Genomic DNA, 20,036 nt, shown 5'->3' on the forward strand with positions numbered 1-20,036 from the left:
TGTAAGAGAAAGGAGCTGGAATAAGTATTGTTTGACCCTTTGGGAGTGAGGTAAATGACTCCTAAACTATGATAAATAATAGTTCTTTATTGGGTTAGGTGATTAATCAGAATATCTTCTCTCCTTTTTTCTATTATAATTCACCTAGCAAGTTTTATTCCTGGAGTTGAATGGCTTCTTTTCTAGAAATGTGTATTGTCCCTTTGCCCCAATGGTAGCTAGGTGGTGGTAGGGGATGGGGGCGGGGATTGATTAGGTCAGGTTCTAAATGCTATGCATCTCATGTCAATAAATGTATTGGGTTTGAGTGCCTTGAAAACCTGAAGGTTCTTTCAAGTCATTTTAGATGAGTTGACATCAGCCAAACACATCTAGTACGTAAAGGGAATCTTAATTCTCCAACTTTCTTTACTGCGAAGACTTTCATTCCCCATTTCATTTTTTTCCAAAGCAAAGGGCTGCATCATATTCTCCACTGTATTTTACATAATAAAATGTAGCATTTGACCTCATAGGAATTAGTTCCTCAAATGCTTTGCATTATGGGAAATAATAAGAAAGACAGGAATTAAATGAAACCCCCACAGTGATTCCTGTCTCTTACACCTCAACACTGTGTTGCAGGTTTCTCACAGGAGAACTGAGTAATTATGACTCTGCCTGAATGAGTCTTCTTTTTAGACTACAGACTGACCACACACCAAACTAAAATGGGTAGAGAGAACTTGATTTTCCTTTCCCAACAGAATTGATAATGCCCTTTATTAATAAAGACTTGACGTATTGTATGTCCAGTATGTCCACAGCCTTTGGTAGATAGTATCGCCACTTCATGGATGCCTTTGTAAGCTTTGCATGTGTTATCTCATTTTAATGCTCACAGCATATGAGGTAGTAATAATTTCTATTTCTATTATTAGATGGGGAAACAGGTTTGGGGAATTTAGGTCACTAGCCTAAAGTCACATTGCTAGTAAGTGATAACAAAGCTGGATTTTGAAGCCTGTGACCTTTTCCCTACTGTGCCATATGATGTGAGTCTGGATTTGCCTATTTCCAAAGCAGAAACAATTCACAGATGACCAGAGAGTATCTGAGAGTGTCCTCCAAGCTGATTTTATGATAGATGGTTTTCATAGCAATACCGTTTCACTAAGTTCTAGGTGATATTTGCACAGTTGTAGTAAAGCAAAGTATTTTAACTGATCTGTCTTTTTGTTGAGCCTGGGCATTGAAACCCATTTTCTCTCTCTGTTTGTTAAATATACTCTCTACTACCTCAATAGGCTGCTACAGCAATGCTGAGAAAAGAAGGAAACACAGGAAATGAGGCCTTGGCTCACATTTTCTGAAGCAGCATTGACTTCTAAGGGCCTGTTCATGGTTTTTAAAAAGAAGGGATGCCTTAACCACTTGACCCCTATGACCCAGGCACCCTCTGAAAATAGGGTGGTTTGGACAGGATGGCTTTATCCTGCCAGCCATTCTGTCACCTTCACAAATACCCCATCAGGGGCGGTCATCAACTCCTGCCTCTCCATTGTCACAGAAGTGTTCTGTGGGGAAGTGGCTTCACTCAGAGCATAAGGATACATGCAGTCCAGTATGGCCATCGAGAGCAGAGTTGGCACAAGCAGAGGAGTTTTCATAAGTTTTGCAGGCTGGTTGACGTCGCTTAACATAAATTATCTTGAAATTGTTTGGTGCGGGTATTTTTACACTGTGAACATCGGGTTACAGAAATGTTACAGATGAAATTTTGTTATTTTTCCCCCCTGAAGTTCTGGTCGTTTAATATTGATCAGCACGGGACCAGTCAAAGGCCATTGAACATAAAGACCTCATGAGGGCATCTTGGTTTCAGCCAATTTCCCTGGCCATCTTGGCTTATTTGTGTATAATATATGAGAGGGTTGAAGTGAGGATAAGGGTTTTATTGAAACTGCCCCAGTGTTAGATTTTTTTTTTTCAGGCATTTTTGTTCACCATCCTAACCAAAGGACTTTCCTGACCCCTCATTTGAAAAGAGCATGCTCAGTAAGAGCAGCTTCAGTGCCTATTGAGCATTAGCAAGGCACCGATCCTTGCCTTCAGGACAAAAAAGTAAGATTTGGGGAACACAGCTGCTCTTAGCTCTGTCAATAAAATTTTATGACAACATTTAGGATCCTGTTCTCAGCTTTGTTTAATCTTCTTTAAAATGGAAATAACAAACAAATGAGCAAAATAGAACCAGAGGCATAAAAACAAGGAACAGACTGTCGGTGACCAGAGGGGAGGGGGGAGTTGAAGGGGATAAAGAAGGGGAAGGGTCTAGTCAAGGAACTAGTATAAATGACCCATGGACATGGACAACGGGGTGGGGATTGACTGTGGCAGTGGGGAGGTGGGCGGGACTGTGGAGAGCAATGGGGGAAAGTTGGGATAACTGTAATAGAACAACAATAAAAAAATAAATTTAAAAAAAGGCAAAAAAAAAAAAAGAGAATTTACTTCTCAGTTGTCTCTCTATGAAGAAAGACACTTGACACATTTAGGGATCATTGTTTTCTTATTTTTAAATTAAATAAGTGAATTGGGTTTTTGCTAATTAAAAAGGGATAAATCTTCCTTGTTTGTAAATTACTCTCTTCAGAAAAGCCAAGAGGATCCAATACTGTAAATGTAGAAATACTTCTGAGAACTACAGAAGTAGTTTTGCTGAAAGGACCAAGAGATGTAGCTAAGTAAGTAGGCTGCTTCTAATGTCACGAACACCCTCCCTGAAGCCTCAACACCTGAATTACTATATTCTAGCAATAGACGCTATCAGTTGCTCAGGAAGCTGGTACAGGCTTTCCACAGATATACATATACAAATGTATGTATCTATATGTACTCATCTTTTTCTATTCTTTTTTATTTTATTTATTTATCTTTTAGAGAGACGGGGAGGGAGGGAAAAGGAAAGGGAGAGAAACAGCAATGTGGGGGTTGCCTCTCACACACCCCTAACTGGGGACCTGGCCTGCAACCCAGGCATGTGCCCTCACCGGGAATCGAACTGGTGATAAAGGCCGGCACTCAATCCACTGAGCTACACTAGCCAGGGCTCTGTTCTTTCTTTTCCCTCCTCCCCACCCAGTTGCCGCTCACTTGTTCTCTCTCTGTGAAACGATTAAAATTTAAAAAGTAAAATCAGAAGTGTTTATACACTTACCAAGAGTGGAACATAGAGTTGAAGGTGGGAGAAGAGATCTCTGTAGCAATCGACAGCATCCCTCCTAGGGCTCCTCCCCAGGGCCACTGTGCTCTGTGTGGGGAGGGCAAACCCTTTTGATGGCACAACGTTCTACTATGATAATGTTTCTCATTCAGGTTTAACTCATAGATTCTAAACCCTTTGACAAACAACTGATACTTTGAGATTAAAGACGATGAATATTGTTAAACAAACCCCATCTGGTGCCTACAACCGGTCTACCAGCCTTCAGGATGAATGGACATTGGGAATCAGACCAGACGTATGACTCCAAGGCGTCCCACTCCCCAAGCCCATCTACCTCCCCAATATGGCCAAGACCAGCTGATGCTAGTTTAGCAATATTTATCCATTTTAAATTGGGGTGTTTGAGGCATAAGCTTGGTTTAGTCCTACTTGGGTACTAAAAGAAGGAAAAGACACTGGTCCAAATGTCCTGTGCCTGAGGCAGCACATCTGTCTCAAGGATCTGCAGGTAAGAAAAGATACTCTGTCAATTTCTGATCTTCTGACCATGAGGAGGAGCTGACTGAATCTGTTTGCCTGTACTGCACAGGTGGATTTCAGCAGTGACAAGCATGCAATGACTGTCTGGGGCAGTTCTTAAAGACAGAAACTATCCTTCATTCAAGCAGAATGATGGGAACTTTGTGGCAGCCCTCAGGGTTCTCATCTGAAAAAAAGAAAAAGGAAAAAAAGACATAATGTGATCCTTCCCAGTGAACTGAAAACAGAATTGGGAGGTAGAAAATGAAGTATTAACATCGATGACAATGTACTTTGTCTTTTCATGCACACTTTTGTCACCTTATCACTTTTCCTATTATACAAAGTCCTCATTTTTCTCAAAAGGATATGTGGCTACTTTAGTGAGAATTGATTACATATCAAATGCAAAAGTAGTGAACACTATCGCTACAAAAGTTGCGCCCACCATTCTATACAGGGGTTTCCTAAAGCCTTGGCACAGTTTTAAGTTATTAGCAATAATAATAAAGCTTTCTGAATATGTGATTCTAAAAGTTAGTGTTATCTTCTACAGAATTTTAGGTTGACTTGGAATAATATTTTAGATAAAATTATTATTACTAAGTCCTTAGGAATGTCTGTCATGCTTATAAACATATGCATACAGGTTTTTGTTCATATAATTGAACAAAAAAGTCCTTTCTGTTTATTTTTAATTGAATTTTGCATTGAAATGGCATTTGAAAATTTTTCTCATTATAAAAAATCACATTGTTACATTAAAATGTCATCCTTCTCTGGCTGTAGGTTAGAAATACCATTTTAAGTTGCCTTTTTAATCAACCTCAATACACACACACACACACACACACTTCTGTATTACCTACATCTATAGATATTCGGTGGATCCGCTGTGGAGTTAGTAAGCTTGACTTTGAAACCTCACTCTGCTACTTACGTGTGGGACCTTGCAAATAATCACCTAACATTTCTCTAACTCCAGTTTACCTTTCTGAAATCCTTGCCTTCCAACTCAGTCAGCAGTCAAAAAATTATTTTGCTTTTGAAATTGTCTTCATGAGAAGCTTTTATTCTTGTTTTTCTGATGCTTTAATCATTTTAACTATAGTTGCTTCACCATGTACTTATGAGATTAATTGAATTGATACAGTGTCTGGCACATCTATAGAAATGCCTTGTTGTTTTGTTATGGCTTTGTGTTCCCGCTCTTATTTCTACAGATTATCTTGTATCAATAGATGTGCAGTTAGAATAGTTAGAATGAAACTTCTTTTTTCTAGGACACTTTGGTTTGTTTCTCTAATTCCTTCCTTCCTTCCTTCCTTCCTTCCTTCCTTCCTTCCTTCCTTCCGGGGACACTCCTGTCTATGAGAAATAGATACATCGAGATGAAATACAGTCTGTTCAAGAAGGGATGTACTTACATAGTTTGAAATAAGAATAGGAACTGATATTATCATCTTGAAAGTGATTTAGAGTTTAGTCCAGTCTCTCTTCCTTTCAACAGTTACTGCATACTGTCCTTGGGCACTGGGAACACAAAAGAGTCCTTGTCTCAGCATCTGGTGGGATTGAATGAGTCTAATAGTTAAATCAGGGGAGAAAGTGTGATCAATTAAATTCCCCCCCAAAGGAAAAGCTTTGTTCCAAATAGAAAATTGTTTATATGAGCTGATACTGGTAAATGCTATGGGTGAATTATTAGTTAGGAAAACCAATTGGCTTAATATCATAAAAGAATGACTATTTCTTTAATTTTGGTTCTTTTGTTCTTTTTGTATTCAATAATATTTTCTAAGCCCTTACTTTGTAACAAATATTTTACCAGTATTTAGAGACATAAAAGGAGAACAAAAGAAACAAGACTTTTTCTCTCGAAGGGCTTATATTCCAGTAGGACGAGACAGATGGTAAAGGATTTAACAAATAACTTATCTACAGACCATGTTATTGTGAGTTAAATAAACACAGAACACAGAACTATAAATATAATGGGGAGTAAGTGAAATGCTGCTGGGGACTTTTAAAAATAAGATAGTTTGAAAAATGCCCATTTGGAGCTGAAACTTAAAGTATGAGAATGAACCAATCATTTGAAAATCTGCAAAAGTACTTTTCAGGAAGTGGGTCGAACAAGAGGGACAAAGACCTAGAAGGCAGGGATGGGCTGGGAGTGTGGCAGCAAGGGTCCTGCCATATAGCAGATCTCAGAACCACCCAGTGGGGAAGTCACAGCTGATTCCTGAGTCCCGCCCCGAGTGGGCAGGTGCTGCAGGTGCTGCTCATTTGGGGCCCACACTATGAACACTGCCGCGCTAGAGAGGAATTTAAAGGAGGAAGGGGTGGCTGGAACACCGTGAGCTGGGGGCGAGGTGAAGGAAATGAGGCTGGAGAAGGAAGCAAACACCCTAGGATCTCTGCCTGGAAAGAAGGTATGAGTGTATTCTCAGAGTGATCGGAAGTCGTGGTGGGTACAGCTGGTGCTCACCGAAACCTTCTTGTTCTTAGGTGATTACAGAGTGGTCAGTGTTCAGGGACGATCTGACTCTCAACAGCGTTCTCCCTTTAAGGCACGTGAAACAAATTCTGTGGAATCTGGAAATAACACAGCTTGCTCTGGATTTGCTTCCTGAGCAACCTTTGACAAATGGAACAGATTGCTCACTTGGCAGAGCACAGACGTTCTCCCACGCTCAGGTTTTGGAAGTATGAGATGGGCAAATCAGGCGGCGGCAGTTCAGATCAGCTCAACATTTACAGAAACACTTTCCTCTGCATCTGGCACAGTGCACTTAGTGCAGCAAGGATGCGATGAAAGCATATTACATGATTCCTAACAGCAAGCAGCATTCAGCCTTTTGGGGATAAATAGCAAAAAAGCCCACGTGAAGCAATTAGAGGATTATATAAGCAGAGGACAGTGCAATGTGTAATAATACATTAAATGGAATATTATCATTTGCAAAAGTTAATGAGGCAGATTATAAGTGCCACGGCTCCACTAAGAAGGGGGAGAATTGTTCGAAGTTACTGGGGAATGTTTCATATGGGGGAAGCATTTGAGGTGGTCTCTGGAAAATGGTTAAAATTTGGCTAGATGGGAGGGAAATGCATGGGAAAGCCTTCATGTTCAGTTTCGATCAACATGCGAAGAATTATGCTTCCCCAAAGTTTTTGCTGTTCTGCTGCCTTTCAAGGGGAAAGCCTTCCATGTGTTTCTGATTCTGAGTTCAATTGAATTACCAGCCCATTGTCTGGTGAGAGCTGGTTGGTCAGGGAGCCCCGTGGACTTCTGAGAAGCTTTTATCCTTTGAAAAAAGCTGTTCTGATTTGCTATTGTCAATGAAACTTGTACTACACAATGCTCAAGTTGAAGACCCACTGAGAACATGACCATGTACCTCCTTTCATCTCCACATGAGGGACCCACCTGGTATACAGGGGCTGCCGAAACCCAGCAGCAGGCTGCTTCCCCAACATTAGTAATTGTCCTGAACTTCCTCATGTCACATCCTGCTTTGCCTTGGCAGTGATGCACTGTACTGCTTCCACCCCTCACAAATAAGCATAAAATGTCTTACCACCCAGAAGACGAACTCTTTCGAATATGCATCCTCAGGACCCTGCACACTTACGTTTCCATATCCTGTGCTCATGTGAGGCTAAGCTTGGAATTTGTGAAATGTGCGTTTATGGCAATGGGTATATTTTCACTCTGTCAAGTGCTTTTTTGTTTTTTGTTTTTAAATCAGATCCTGACTAATGCATTTAATGACTTAAAAGTCTCACCTCCTTTGCTGAGACTGTCTGAGAAATTCAGGTTATCCTGAATATTAAGATATTTCCTATTAGCTCAGGTAAATCCAAAGGTGTAGGTTCCTCTTTAATCTTTAGGTTGAGGCGAAAGAGAAAATTGAAAATGGGAGGATGGCTAGAGAGAGGCTCCGGCTGACTTGAAAAGAAATTTTAATGGCAATCTGAAAGACAGAGATTGTCAAACGTTTCCACTTGCTCACTTATATCTAGAAAAGATTCTGAGAATGCCTTCCAAAAGGTGTACATATTTATATATTATACACATGTGTCATTATAGTTTTGTTACTTGTATCTGAAAGATGCACAGAAATAGAAATAATAAAGAATGTAATTTTAAAGATGAACATAATTTCTAGTACAGTCATACCTTGGTACTCATCAGCTTCAGAAGTCGGCAAACTCTGTACTCATCTCATTTTGACGAGAAAAAACGTTCCAGCACCTGGCACTTGCTCACCACTTGGCGCCCCTTCATCGTGATGTAACAGAGGTCAACGTGTCAGTCTCATAGTTTGCCAATAGTTTGGTACTCATTGGTTTCAGCACTTGTCACAAGTTCTGGAGCGAATTAACGATCAGTACCAAGGTACCCCTGTACTTTCTTTCCAAACTTCAAATAATTCTCTTGTATCCTCTGGTGTATGTGCACCCGGTCCGCGTACAACCTTATGAACCTGTAGCAGCAAGGCGGTGCAGTGCACCAGTGCTCAAACGTTAGTCTACTTCACAATTTCCCAGAAGCTTGTGGAAACACGATTTCTGCCTCCCTCTCCTCCAATGTCTCCAATTCCGTAGGTCTGGGTAGGGCCTGAGAACTTGCATTTCTGACAACTTCCTGGGTGATGCTGATCCGACGCCTATACTTTGGGAACCACTGACGTAGTTAACTGCTTGTGTCTCGCAGTTAGTCTACCAAAGTTGGACATCAGGATTCTTTAACTTCCAAAAATATGACCTTGGGTAAATTATTTTACCTCTCTGAGGTTGGTTTTTTAACCTGTGAAATGATGGTTATCATAGGTACTTACTTGTTAGAGCCTCTAGAGAGCTTAATGACGTAATGGAGACAAAGAGCTTAGTACCCAGCGCTTATTGCCTACAAAGTGCCAATGCATGTTGGCTGCTATCCCCTTCTCCTCTGAATTATCATTAAACATCTTTTCAATGCTACCAAGTAGACTTTAGGGACTTTTGTTCTTAATTCCTGAGAATCACGGGAATGAGATTTTCTGCTTTAGCATTATACGTTCTGAAAGACCATGCTCCAAGTGAGACCTCTTTCTAGGTAAAGGGTAGGGATGAGGCTCCTTTGCAAAGTCTGCCTTAAAGAGAACAGTGTATTCAGCCCTCTCCCGTCTGTGTATAACTGTTGACCGTGTGTGGCTAAGTGTGTATTTCTGTTGTCTTCCGTCTAGACTAAATTCTTGTTGCATGATATGGAGTTGACTTTTTTGGTGGTTGTGTATTTAAACGTTTTGGGGGCATGGGAATATTAAATTCAAGCGATTGCTTTGAATTTGATTAATTCTTAACACTTCTCTCTCTACTTTTTCTTCTCTTCCCTTTTTCTGAAACATTGCTAGGACCAAGTACCACATGCCAGGAAGACTCATGTGCCAATCAGGGGGTCTGCATGCAGCAGTGGGAAGGCTTCACCTGCGATTGCTCCATGACCTCATATTCTGGAAACCAGTGTAATGATCGTGAGTACAACCTTTTAATACTTGGGTTTTTTTTCAAAGAGTCCAGAGGTTTAAGAGAAACCTTAGGGACATTATGTAAAAAGATGGCTCTTCTGAAAGATTCATTAGCAATTTTCTCCTCCAGAAACTGGGAAAATAAAGAACTAGTGCTCTTATGGGAAGAGCAAAGAGACGTTTCTTGCTCAGCAGTACTAAATGTTTTCCCAGTTGCTTATTCTCAATGTTTTCCCTTTAGATTAGATTACCTATGACTGGGAAACAAAATAAAACAATTCAGGCAATATTTGTGTTCTAAAGGGTTCAGTTTTTCATTAATTAAATCATCTGAATAACCATTTTGAGACTCTTATTTGCATTGCCTAGAATTTAGAGTATGTTTAAGGAATGTATGAATAGTAGCTATTTTTTCAAAAATTCTGTAGTTAAGAGAACTTCTTAAACCTTTCAAATGATGAAGATGTTCAGAGCTCATAATGTTTTCTAATTAGAAACATTTAAAGCATTCTCAGGGGTCTTTCAAATGTAACACAGAGATTCTGGAATCTCTGGCTAAATTTATAGATATCTCTTTGGTATATATATATATGTATGTATATATGTATTTTCTGTTTATGTATTTGGTATATATATTGTGTTTACATGCATCTATTTTATGAGTACATTTGTATGTATCTGTCTGTGCATTTGGTTCAGATTGGTAAAGAACTGGTGGTTACCTTTGTCCACTAGTGATGCTTCAGGCATGTCAGCTGATTTAGTCTAGAAGAAGAGTGATTTTATGAAGGTGATTCCAGAACTGCCAGTGGAGATTCTCTAATCCTGTGGGAATCTATAACTTAGGTCTCTACTTCCTTCTTATATTATTGTCCTACCACGGCCACTTTTAAAGATGAACAGACACTTGAAATTTCCGGATACTTATGGCAAAGAGATTTGTTAAAAAGCCCTGACATAGAATGTCCTGCTTGCCTGGTTTTCTAAATGCAAGCTTCATGGTATGAGTTTGTTTTATAATCTGAACTTAGGCAGTTGGCTTCTTGGCGTAATTAAAAAAGAAAAAGAAAAAGATGCATGATGTTATCTGAGCAAACAGTGAGGCTGTGTTAGAGTTTGCTCACATGGGAGGAGGTGTCCAGTACCGTGCCATCTCTCTCCTGTCCATTTGGTTTTCCTTGATTCGTTATTGCTTGCCTTTATTTTTCATGTGTCTAGTTGTTTCTTGTTCTGTTTTTCACTTTTCTCATAGCTTTTTGTCTTCATACGGTCTGTCAGTCTCTTGAGAACCACAAAGGAGAAACAAGTGAGGAATCTCACAATGTAGAGAGAAAATTCCTTGATACTTATTGATCTAAACATAAGCATGTGCCTCTATATCTGTAATGCAAAGGACACCCTGTCTGCAGGAGGTTTTGGCACCAGATTGCTCTTTCCAAGTACTTGGTGTTATTGAAAGTCCTGTTTCCATATTTATGATTTGGAAACCCCGTTCCCCTCTGAGACAGGCAGTTATGGACCATCCAGAGTACCCTGGAAATTGTGCTGTATGCTCTTTCTTTTCCCTTCAATTTGTCTGCAGAAGACTCAATAGGAAGCCCTATTTTCCCCCTCTAAATGGTGGCCTAACGTTTTTCTGTCCTCGCAAGTTCAGTCCATATCACACATACACACCACTCCCAGTAGGAAACGGACTGCATGCAGACAGGCAGAAAGGTAAGTTACTCTCATGGCGGTGAACACACACAGTCTTCAGCAGGTACGTATGTATTTTTCTCTCATTGACAAATTCCTTTCTATTCCCCAGGGACTGCATTGTTTTCTGCTAAAACCCAAGCAGGGTTCTTTCCAGCTTTCTCTGATTGTTTCCGATCTTGTTATGTCTCAGTCCAGAATGGGCGCTGTCACTGAATCCGACTGGAACATTTTGCCTATATGTAATGAAGTTCTAGGTCAAGGATTGGGGATGGTCAGCCTTCTTCTGTGGCAGTAGTTCTTCATCATTCAAAAATGTTTCTAATATATCTAGGCTTAGTATAATATATTTTAGATTTTTAGTCTATCAATAATGCAGTTGAAGTTTTGATTGTAGATGATCTCTGAGCCCAAATCACTAAAAGAATCTGCTTGCCTGGCCCTTCTTGGGGAGTGCCTCAGAGCGTCTGTGACTGGCTGGCTGTGTGTACGTGAGAGCAAGTACACTTTGCAGAACGTGAGGGATGTATAGAACTCAGATATTCAGAATTGTAGGATCTAACTAAAAAGTTTGTGTAAAGTTTGTATACAAATGTTTTTTGCATAAAACAATAAGCACTTACTGTTGTTTATGAGGCTGTGTAATCTAGGTTTTAATGAAACCCAACTAAATATATCAAAATGATGAGCTAATTGTTATAATACATATAGATTGACATTTAAAGTATAAGACTGGGGGTGGGGCACTTCTCTTTTGGAACTAGTATCAGAATTCTTTTTTCTTTCTACAAAATCAGCTTCATTACTTTCCATCATAATTATTTTCTATGTCAACATTAATCCTCAGAGTTGTAATTTGCTGCTTTACCTCACAAACACTTTCCAAATGCAGCTATCTGTCTGATACTCTATGTGCCTCCCTGATTTAGTGAATTCTTGGTAGATTAGCTTGTATCAGGAGTTGAGTATCAACTCTGTGTCACCAGCAGAATTGAAAAGGCTCCTGTTCACCTTTGGCAAAAGCAGGGGAGTGGGGGAATGCAAGAAAGGAGAAATGATAAAAAAAAAAAAAAAACTGGAAGAAGAAGAAGAAAGATGACGGAGAAGGAATAGAGAGAAAAGCAGGGTTTGAGTCTTCTGAAAGAGCACAGAGGCCATTGCTTTGCTCCTATGCATAACACAGGTGGCCTGGCTCTGAGCTCAGTAACGGAATTGGGGCATGGCATTATAAATGGAGTGCCATCGAAGAAATCTGGCCTTTACCTAATTTGTGTAAATAGTATATTCTTTGGAATGTTGTATGTATCTCAAATAAATTGTATCCCTTACGATGTTGTCATAAAACAACATGAATTCATTAGAGTTTCCACCTAATGGCAAAAGACATTTTCTGGATGAGGGTAAGGTTTGGATCTCTCATTTTCTATGAGCTGTTTCTCAAGACAGTAGATTGATCCTTAATTATTGGAAATGAGACCATCTCAATTTATTATTGCACATCCAGGAATAGAAAAATGTTCAATAGGGAAATGGCTAGGCTATGATATTTTCCAAAATAAGATGCTTAGTTCATCATGTGTAGGAAAGTTAATTATATCTGGGGATGACTTGCAAGTTTCTAAAGAAATATTTGCATTTTGGAATCTTCTTTTTTAAAGTATATTTTATTGATTATGCTATTACAGTTGTTCCAATTGTCTCCCCTCCCCCCCATCCTGGTACCCCACTTCCTTCCAGCAATCCCCACCCCCTTAGTTCATGTCCATGGGTCATGCATATGCGTTCTTTGGCTTCTCCATTTACTTTACTGTTCTTAACATCCCACTGTCTATTTTGTACCTACCAGTTATGCTTCTTGATGCCTGCACCTTTCCCCCCAGCCTCCCCCTGCCCCCTCCCAGGTGATAACCCTGCATATGATCTCTGTACTATGATTCTGTTCCTGTTCTAGTTGTTTGCTTAGTTTGTCTTTGTTTTTTTAGATTCATTTGTTGATAGTTGTGAGTTTGTTGTCATTTTACTGTTCATAATTTCGATCTTATTCTTTTTCTTAAATATGTCCCTTTAACATTTTATATATAAGGGCTTGCTGATGATCAAGTCCTTTAGCTTTACCTTGTCTGGGAAGCACTTAATCTGCCCTCCGATTCTAAATGATAACTTTACTGGGTAGAGTAATGTAGGTTGTAGGTCCTTCCTTTTCATCACTTTCAATATTTCTTGCCTGCCAAGTTTCTTTTGAGAAATCAGCTGATAGAATCTTCTTCCCTTTTCCTAGCATTGTTTCTGTCGCTTAATAATCTTTGTTATTTATTTTTTGCCTGTTTGCCAAATTTGGCATTTGCTTGACAATTTTGAGTTGCTGTCACATAGATGTGGCCTCCATGAGTAGAGTTTACATTTAAGAAGTGTACTTCATTTAGTGTGAGTAGACCAAGCCTAGATTTATCATTTTCTGTGAAATGCATGATGGGTTGATGAAGACAGTGGGGTTGAATTCCGGATTCATTCTTATACAGATAGAGGCAAATCTGATACAGTGGTTGTGAAGGTATGACGTGTATTCTGTGCCTGGTTACCTTGTACAAGAATATTCCCTTCATTTTGGGTAGACACAAAATAATTCTGATTGGAAACTAAAGTGTAATTGTTTATTAATTGTCATATAGTTTTATGGCATGACTTTTCATCTCCTGCTATAGTAAAATCATAGGGGGTTTCTTTTAGGTGAATTTTAAGGCTATTTACAATGGAAAAATTATCTCAGAAGCCATTTTGAGTTCATGTGGGATCCAATAAGAACACACAGATAACATTTGTCAAAGAAAATTCTAATTTAAAGAAAAAATTAAAACAGAGAGGAATGACTTCTTAGATGGTGCATACCGTCTGAATGCCAACCTAATGACCCAATATTGGGGTTACAGCTTAAAAACAACAACATAATGGAGTCTTCCAAGCATTCTTATAGGGAGATTTTTTCTGATATTGGGTTTTTTAAATTGAGACTGAGATCAGGGCAGTTTCATTCTGTCGTAGCCATGACACCAGCATGCAGAATCAGAATCCCTTTTCCATAAAGTGTGGCAATGCCACCCTGCTGGCAACCCATTGTTGAGTCCCTTTCCCCTTCAGAACATAGCAAGATGTTGCACAAAATCCAATTCACTTGTGTATACCCGCACATACACCGAAGAGTTGTCATGTAAGGGGCATCTTTGAAAATAGCAATTTGAAACATCTCACATCTTTTATCACCACCGTGGTTCTCTTTTAGCAGGTTCATGACAATTGTTTTAAGTTGTATATAATTTGGGGATCTTGTTATTGCTTCTGTGCCCTGGAGAAGCAAACATGGAATAATCTGTGTGTGGCACATGAGTCCTTAACACACATCACATTTCTGGATTTAGAAGTGAGGTGTGTTTATAATGGCTTTGTGGGGCAAATAATAGGGAATAAATATGGGTCCTCAGCCCCCCTTCACCAGCCAGCTATGTGTGCTACATTGCGTGTTGTTCATGGTGGGCTCCTTGCTGGAGAAATCACTAGGTTCACACTGGCATGTGATAATAGATGTTCTTTGCCTGCCACAAATCACTAGCAAGCAACTGTGGCTCGTGAAGACAGTGGAGTGCAAAGCGCCTTTTCAGACAGTTCTCTGCTGGAATAGCTGTTAAGCTACACTGTTGGCTATTGATTGGCCTTTTGCTTTTTATTTATTGTGTGAGTTTATTTATTTTTTAATGTAGGTTGGCATATTGATTAAATCTGTTAAAAACTCATTACCCTTCAGGCTTCAGAAAAGATAAGCAGTACATGCATTACTTAGTGTGCAAACAAGAGGACAGACCTGTGTGCACATTTCGTCTCTCGGGTTCATATAGGTCAGCAATATGAGCCCATGTTGTTATTTGTAAAGCAATAATTTCCAAGGGCTTCAGGCTGTAATGTGTTCATGCTTTTGGTTATGTGTTTATTTTCTACTTCTGTTTTTAGGCTCTGCTTGTCTGGTATAAAGGCCATAGTTGAGGAGTTTATAATTAAGACAGTTGTTTGCTACTTAGGACATACTTTATCATTTATTCATTCAGTCATTCAACAGACAATCCTTATTTGAAGATATAATCATGAATAAGATTCAGTTTTGTTCTCTGATACATTAGAGTCTGCTGGGGGAAGACACATGTGAACGTGCTTTGATAGAAATATGAATGGTATGTAGTGAGGAGTCATAAAGTAGAGTGAGGTCAACTGTCTCTGTGGCTGAGGCTCATCAAGAAGAGCTTCTGCTATTAGGAAAGTTTTCATTGACAAATGAGTCCTGAAAAATGTGTAAGTGCTTCCTGAGAAAACATGGTACCAAAGATGGTTGGGAAAGAAGGACAACATTCCAGTGAGCAGAGAGAGATGGGCTACAGCTACTGTTAATGTTCTTGGCTACTTCCTTCCATTGTTTATTCTAAGCTTTTGTATGGCTAAGATCATACTCTGTTTAAAATGTGTGTTCTGCTTTATTTTAACATTGTGTGATATGCATTTTTCAAAGATGAAAAACATTATCAGATTGCCTAATCTCCTTTAGTAGAATGTACATTATGGTGCTCAGTGCTTTGGGGAAGAATCCCCCACAATGAATCTATTGCTGGGTCCCATATATATCCTGATAGGGTCCAAATCTTGATTCATTTCATCGAACCATTAAAGGACATTTGTCTTGGAAATGTATTTATATTGAACCAGATTTTTAAAAACTTGATTTGTAATGAATGTTATTAAATTGTAAGCAATATCATAGCATAGTCAAGTTGATTGACTTTAGAATCAAACTGCTTTCAATGCCAGTCCGAACATTAACACTGTGAAACTGGATTAGCTGCTTAGCTTTTTAAAGCTCTGGTGTAGAACAAGAGTGTGATAGGTACTTAATAAATATGAGTAGTGATATTTTTTATTATAATTAATATTATTAGCTTCAAGATTTTATTATGTTGCCGACACTGTACTAGGACCGTTATAAAGATGTCACTCCTTTAATCATCCCAAGTCTCTAAGAAATACCATACTATCATTGTCTTGATTTTAACAATGGGAAAACCGAGGTCACTTAGGAAGAAGCTGAGTGAGGACTTGAACCCAGGTATGTCTGATATGAAAGCTCACATTTTTATCAGATCAGCTACTACTTATGTTATTACAAATAATAAAGGTTTAACATCTGCATTAAATACTAGGTTAGAGTGGGCAGGTCCTCACAGACAACCAAATTATATAAGAATATAGAGTTGGAAAGGGAAGTTCAGTGTTCTTGGTTGTGAATTTTATCATATTCTGGAATTCTGAACACTTTAGATCTTTTGGTCTTAATTCTCAAATGAGGCCATTTAGAATATCTTTAGATACTCTAGAATTAAGAGAAGAGTATCCACCATAGCCTCAGATATTCCAGATATTTATGTTTCATTCTCTATTAACCTAGATTTTCTGATTTCCATGTTTTAACTTGATTGTGATTCAAGTACACAGCATGAAGCACAGTGGTAGAGACCATTGCATGCAGGGCATGGCCTGTGTTGAAATCCTGACTGCCACTTGATACCCTGGACAAATTAATTCCCCTGAGTCTCCAGAAGGTGGGCATTTATAGGTCCTATCTCATTCTGAATGTTCTAAATTGAATTCATAATTGTGAAGTTTTGAAGTTTGGGACAGGGCCCATAATTGCCCCTACTGAACTGTTGGCTACTTCTCAATATAGTTTTCAAAAAGGCAAAAAACATGACTTATGCAGATATAATTTGTATGAACTTAAAGACACAACTCGAATATAAATATAGAATGAATGTGTGCTACATTTATTTAACTCTTTAATGTGAGAAACAGAAGGATGGTAAAAATGTAAACAGGATATTTATAAATGTTAAAATGAATACAAAATATAAATTTAGGTTAAACATAAATCTGGTGAATATCTCACAGGGCAAAAAGCCCTTAAGCTTTGGTGTTATCTTTGCTACAGAACATTATGTTCCTACTGAAAAAATACCTACAGGTTAATGAGTCATCTCACAGATCCTGGGTCCCAATTAATATAAATATCAATGTCAAACACAGGGACATTTCCCATAGAATTAAATATTTCTTGGGTGCACATGTTGACAGTGTTCCCTATATGACACAGAAAGGGCACATGGCTCTCAGCCTTTGCCCTAAGTTTTGTATAATTTTTAAAAATAATTTTATGATCTATTCAATTTCAAATCAAAATTTTTACCTTTAATACCTCGTTCATATGCAATTCTTTTTTATTTTTTAATCACTTTAACTGTTTACCAGTCACTGTGCTGAATTCTTTATGCCATTTTGTCGTTTAAACGAGTCCAGAAAGTAGATACTGTTATGACCCCTGTTCCGCAGATGAGGGAACTGAGACACAGAGACAGCAAGTGACTTGCTCAAGGTCACAACACTATTAGGTTGCATGACATATATTTAGAGTTACATTTGACGAAAAGGTCTGGATTCTTGACTGCAATGTCTTCTGAATGTCTCAAGGAAAACTTCTGAATGAAAACTCACCTGAACACACAGGGATTAATTCACATTAGCCACAGACTTGCATTGGGTCTATTTTACTGTAATTTCTAGTGTCTATGTTGTTATTCTGGAGGGGGGAGACATAATTTTCATTTTTACTTAATTTATTTTAAATAAGATTATCATTAGGACAGGTCTGCTCAGGTAATAAGATTATAAATTGCACCAAACAACTGTCATTTTGCGAATCTGTTAAGTGAAGGAAGAGGGGTCCTGGACCATCACTGAGGCTGGCGGTGGCAGCCTGGTACCACCGTAGGCAGGATCCAGAGGGCAGCACAGGCACAAATGAAGCATCTGCGAGCAGGCAGTACCAAAGGTAACACCTGAAGTTATTTCATTGCATCCATTTTTTTTTTCTGGGTTCACAGATATCCAGTGCAGCTGAGTGGGGTGAAGGGAAGGCCATTGCACCCAGAAGAGCAAGGATAGGGTGCTGGTACACTTGACAGCAGTTTTGTAGGTGTGTTTTAGCTTGTTGCTCAGGGGAGTCATTCTTATTTATATATGCCCCTGATAGCAAGAAGGACGCTTTTGTACCTCAAGGCTGCTGTACTGCTGACATTGGTATACGTGCAATATCAAACAGTTTTAGCCAGAGCTAAGACAGCTTGGAGCTTTTGTTTTGCATGACCCTCCATAAAAATGACCAGGGCTCACAGCTAAAAAGTTAGTTTCTACAAATCCCAGTTGACATTTGGACCCATGGTTTAAGGAGAAATAGTCTCCACAGTTCAAGGCCCTGTAGCTGTCGGGGATGATTATGAGTTGTTGGAATCTGTGGTCTAACTAATTTCATTTCAGCCATTTTCAGCATGCTATATTTGTAAACCAATTTTATTGCTTATGTTTAATTATAACACATTTATTTCTGGTGTGCTTGGCTAGTTACTTATTGATGGTGATGGCAGTAATCCACTGAGAGCCTATTGGTTCACAGGAGATAATTTTATATTACCTTGTTAGTCACATACAGGTACAATCTTGATGTATTTTTCAATATGGACTTATAATTTCTTACATTTATTTTCCTCTACATTTATTTGCATTTACATGCAAAGGCAAAAAAGGATGTAAACAACTTTATCTTCTCTTGTAAAATAGGGCTAATACATATAATTTGATTTCCTGCCCTTATTTTTCCCCCTGCACTTTTTTTGGGGGGGTGGGCAGGGTGCATGGACATTAACATCTCAGTTAAGATAAAAGATAATTCTAGCTTCCTAGAGAGTTCTCTTCTGCCCCTTCTAGTCAGTCCTTCTCTCTAAGGTCACTGCTGTTTGCACCTGTATCTGCACACATGAGTTTTGTCTGTTCTTGAAATACATACAAATGGGATCATACAGTATGTGAGCTTTCATTTTTGTTTCCTCTGGCACCATGAAAAGTTTCAAGGCTTATCTCTGCCCCTGTGCATTCTCCCTGCCTTGCTCTCCTGGACCTCAGCTCCAAATGCTCATCTGTAGAAGCCTGCCTGGGATTTCTCTCTCCGCTCCAAGGAGCAGAAATTTCTCCCAAGGCAGGACCCTAGGGCCATGTTAGGACTCACCTTATTTGTCTTCTTCCTCAAGGAATCACTGTCCTTCTTTGCCTGATGTCCAGTGTCTTGCAAGCTGTTGTTTCACATCTGTGGTCCTTTTCCTGGTTGGTTGAGGTCAGTTGTAGATCTGACCTCTATTACTCTATCTAGCTTGGAAGTGGGCATCAGCCCGTTTCTTTTTACCTGTCCTTCCCTTTACACTTGGAGATTGGGGGAGGGATAACAACATAACCCACAGTGTGCTGTGCTTTAAGCTATAACCTGCTAGGGGTGATTTCAAGCTCCACATCAACCCCAGAACAGCTTTGGCAGTACAGAATATTCTGGGACCTGTCTTTTTGTGAGAAGGTGGTGGAGGGAGATCCTTCAACTCCAGTGATCGACCTTATGCAGTCCAAGAGACTTGTACAGCCAAAGAAGCTGCACACAGGTAGTTAAGTATCTGCGGCTGTGTCTCCATCAACGTTTCTTTATCTGAGTTTCTTTTATGAGGTCCTCATTGCTTCTTCCCTCTGGGCTTCTGATAACACTTGATTGAACTCAGTGGGTGCAGGAATTAATTTGGCTCTTGCAGCTAGTGTTCTTATTTTCTTTACCTAGAATTATGGTTTGTTTTCTCACCTACCTTTATCCTGTGGATCTTTGCCATCTGATCCATGTCTCTTTGCCAAATGAAATTAAGAAGTGTTTTCAAACAAAATATTTGGAGACTTCAGGAAATTGAAGGCCTCTCTATGCCATGGTCTTTCTATGCCAGGGAGTGTTTCGGTCCTTGACTGTCCATATCCTGATTTTTAGACTCTGGTGGGGACTTATTATTTTGATTCATGTTGACACATAGAAGGGAACCTTGCGTTGTTGATGCTTTTAGTTTTAACTGACTTTTTTGATAATCAAGTTTATGTAGGCCGACTGTTGAAAATCTGGAAAATGCATAAAAGCACAAAGCAGTAGAAAAAAA

At 39.1% G+C, this 20,036-nt stretch overlaps 1 protein-coding gene across 4 annotated transcripts in view; it reads left to right on the plus strand.

The window, feature by feature from the left end:
• Positions 1 to 20,036, plus strand: part of NRXN3 (neurexin 3) — a 1,415,138-nt gene that overhangs the window by 645,460 nt on the left and 749,642 nt on the right. For all 4 annotated transcript variants that reach the window (XM_090271249.1, XM_090271250.1, XM_090271251.1 and 1 more), the window contains one exon: positions 9,130 to 9,249. In XM_090271249.1, coding sequence (XP_090127375.1) covers positions 9,130 to 9,249 — 120 coding nt within the window. The remainder of the gene's footprint in view (positions 1 to 9,129; positions 9,250 to 20,036) is intronic.

This window comes from Furipterus horrens, unplaced genomic scaffold (genome assembly GCF_987537825.1).
Source record: "Furipterus horrens unplaced genomic scaffold, mFurHor1.1.pri manual_scaffold_3, whole genome shotgun sequence".
In the NCBI taxonomy this organism is placed as follows: domain Eukaryota; kingdom Metazoa; phylum Chordata; class Mammalia; order Chiroptera; family Furipteridae; genus Furipterus; species Furipterus horrens.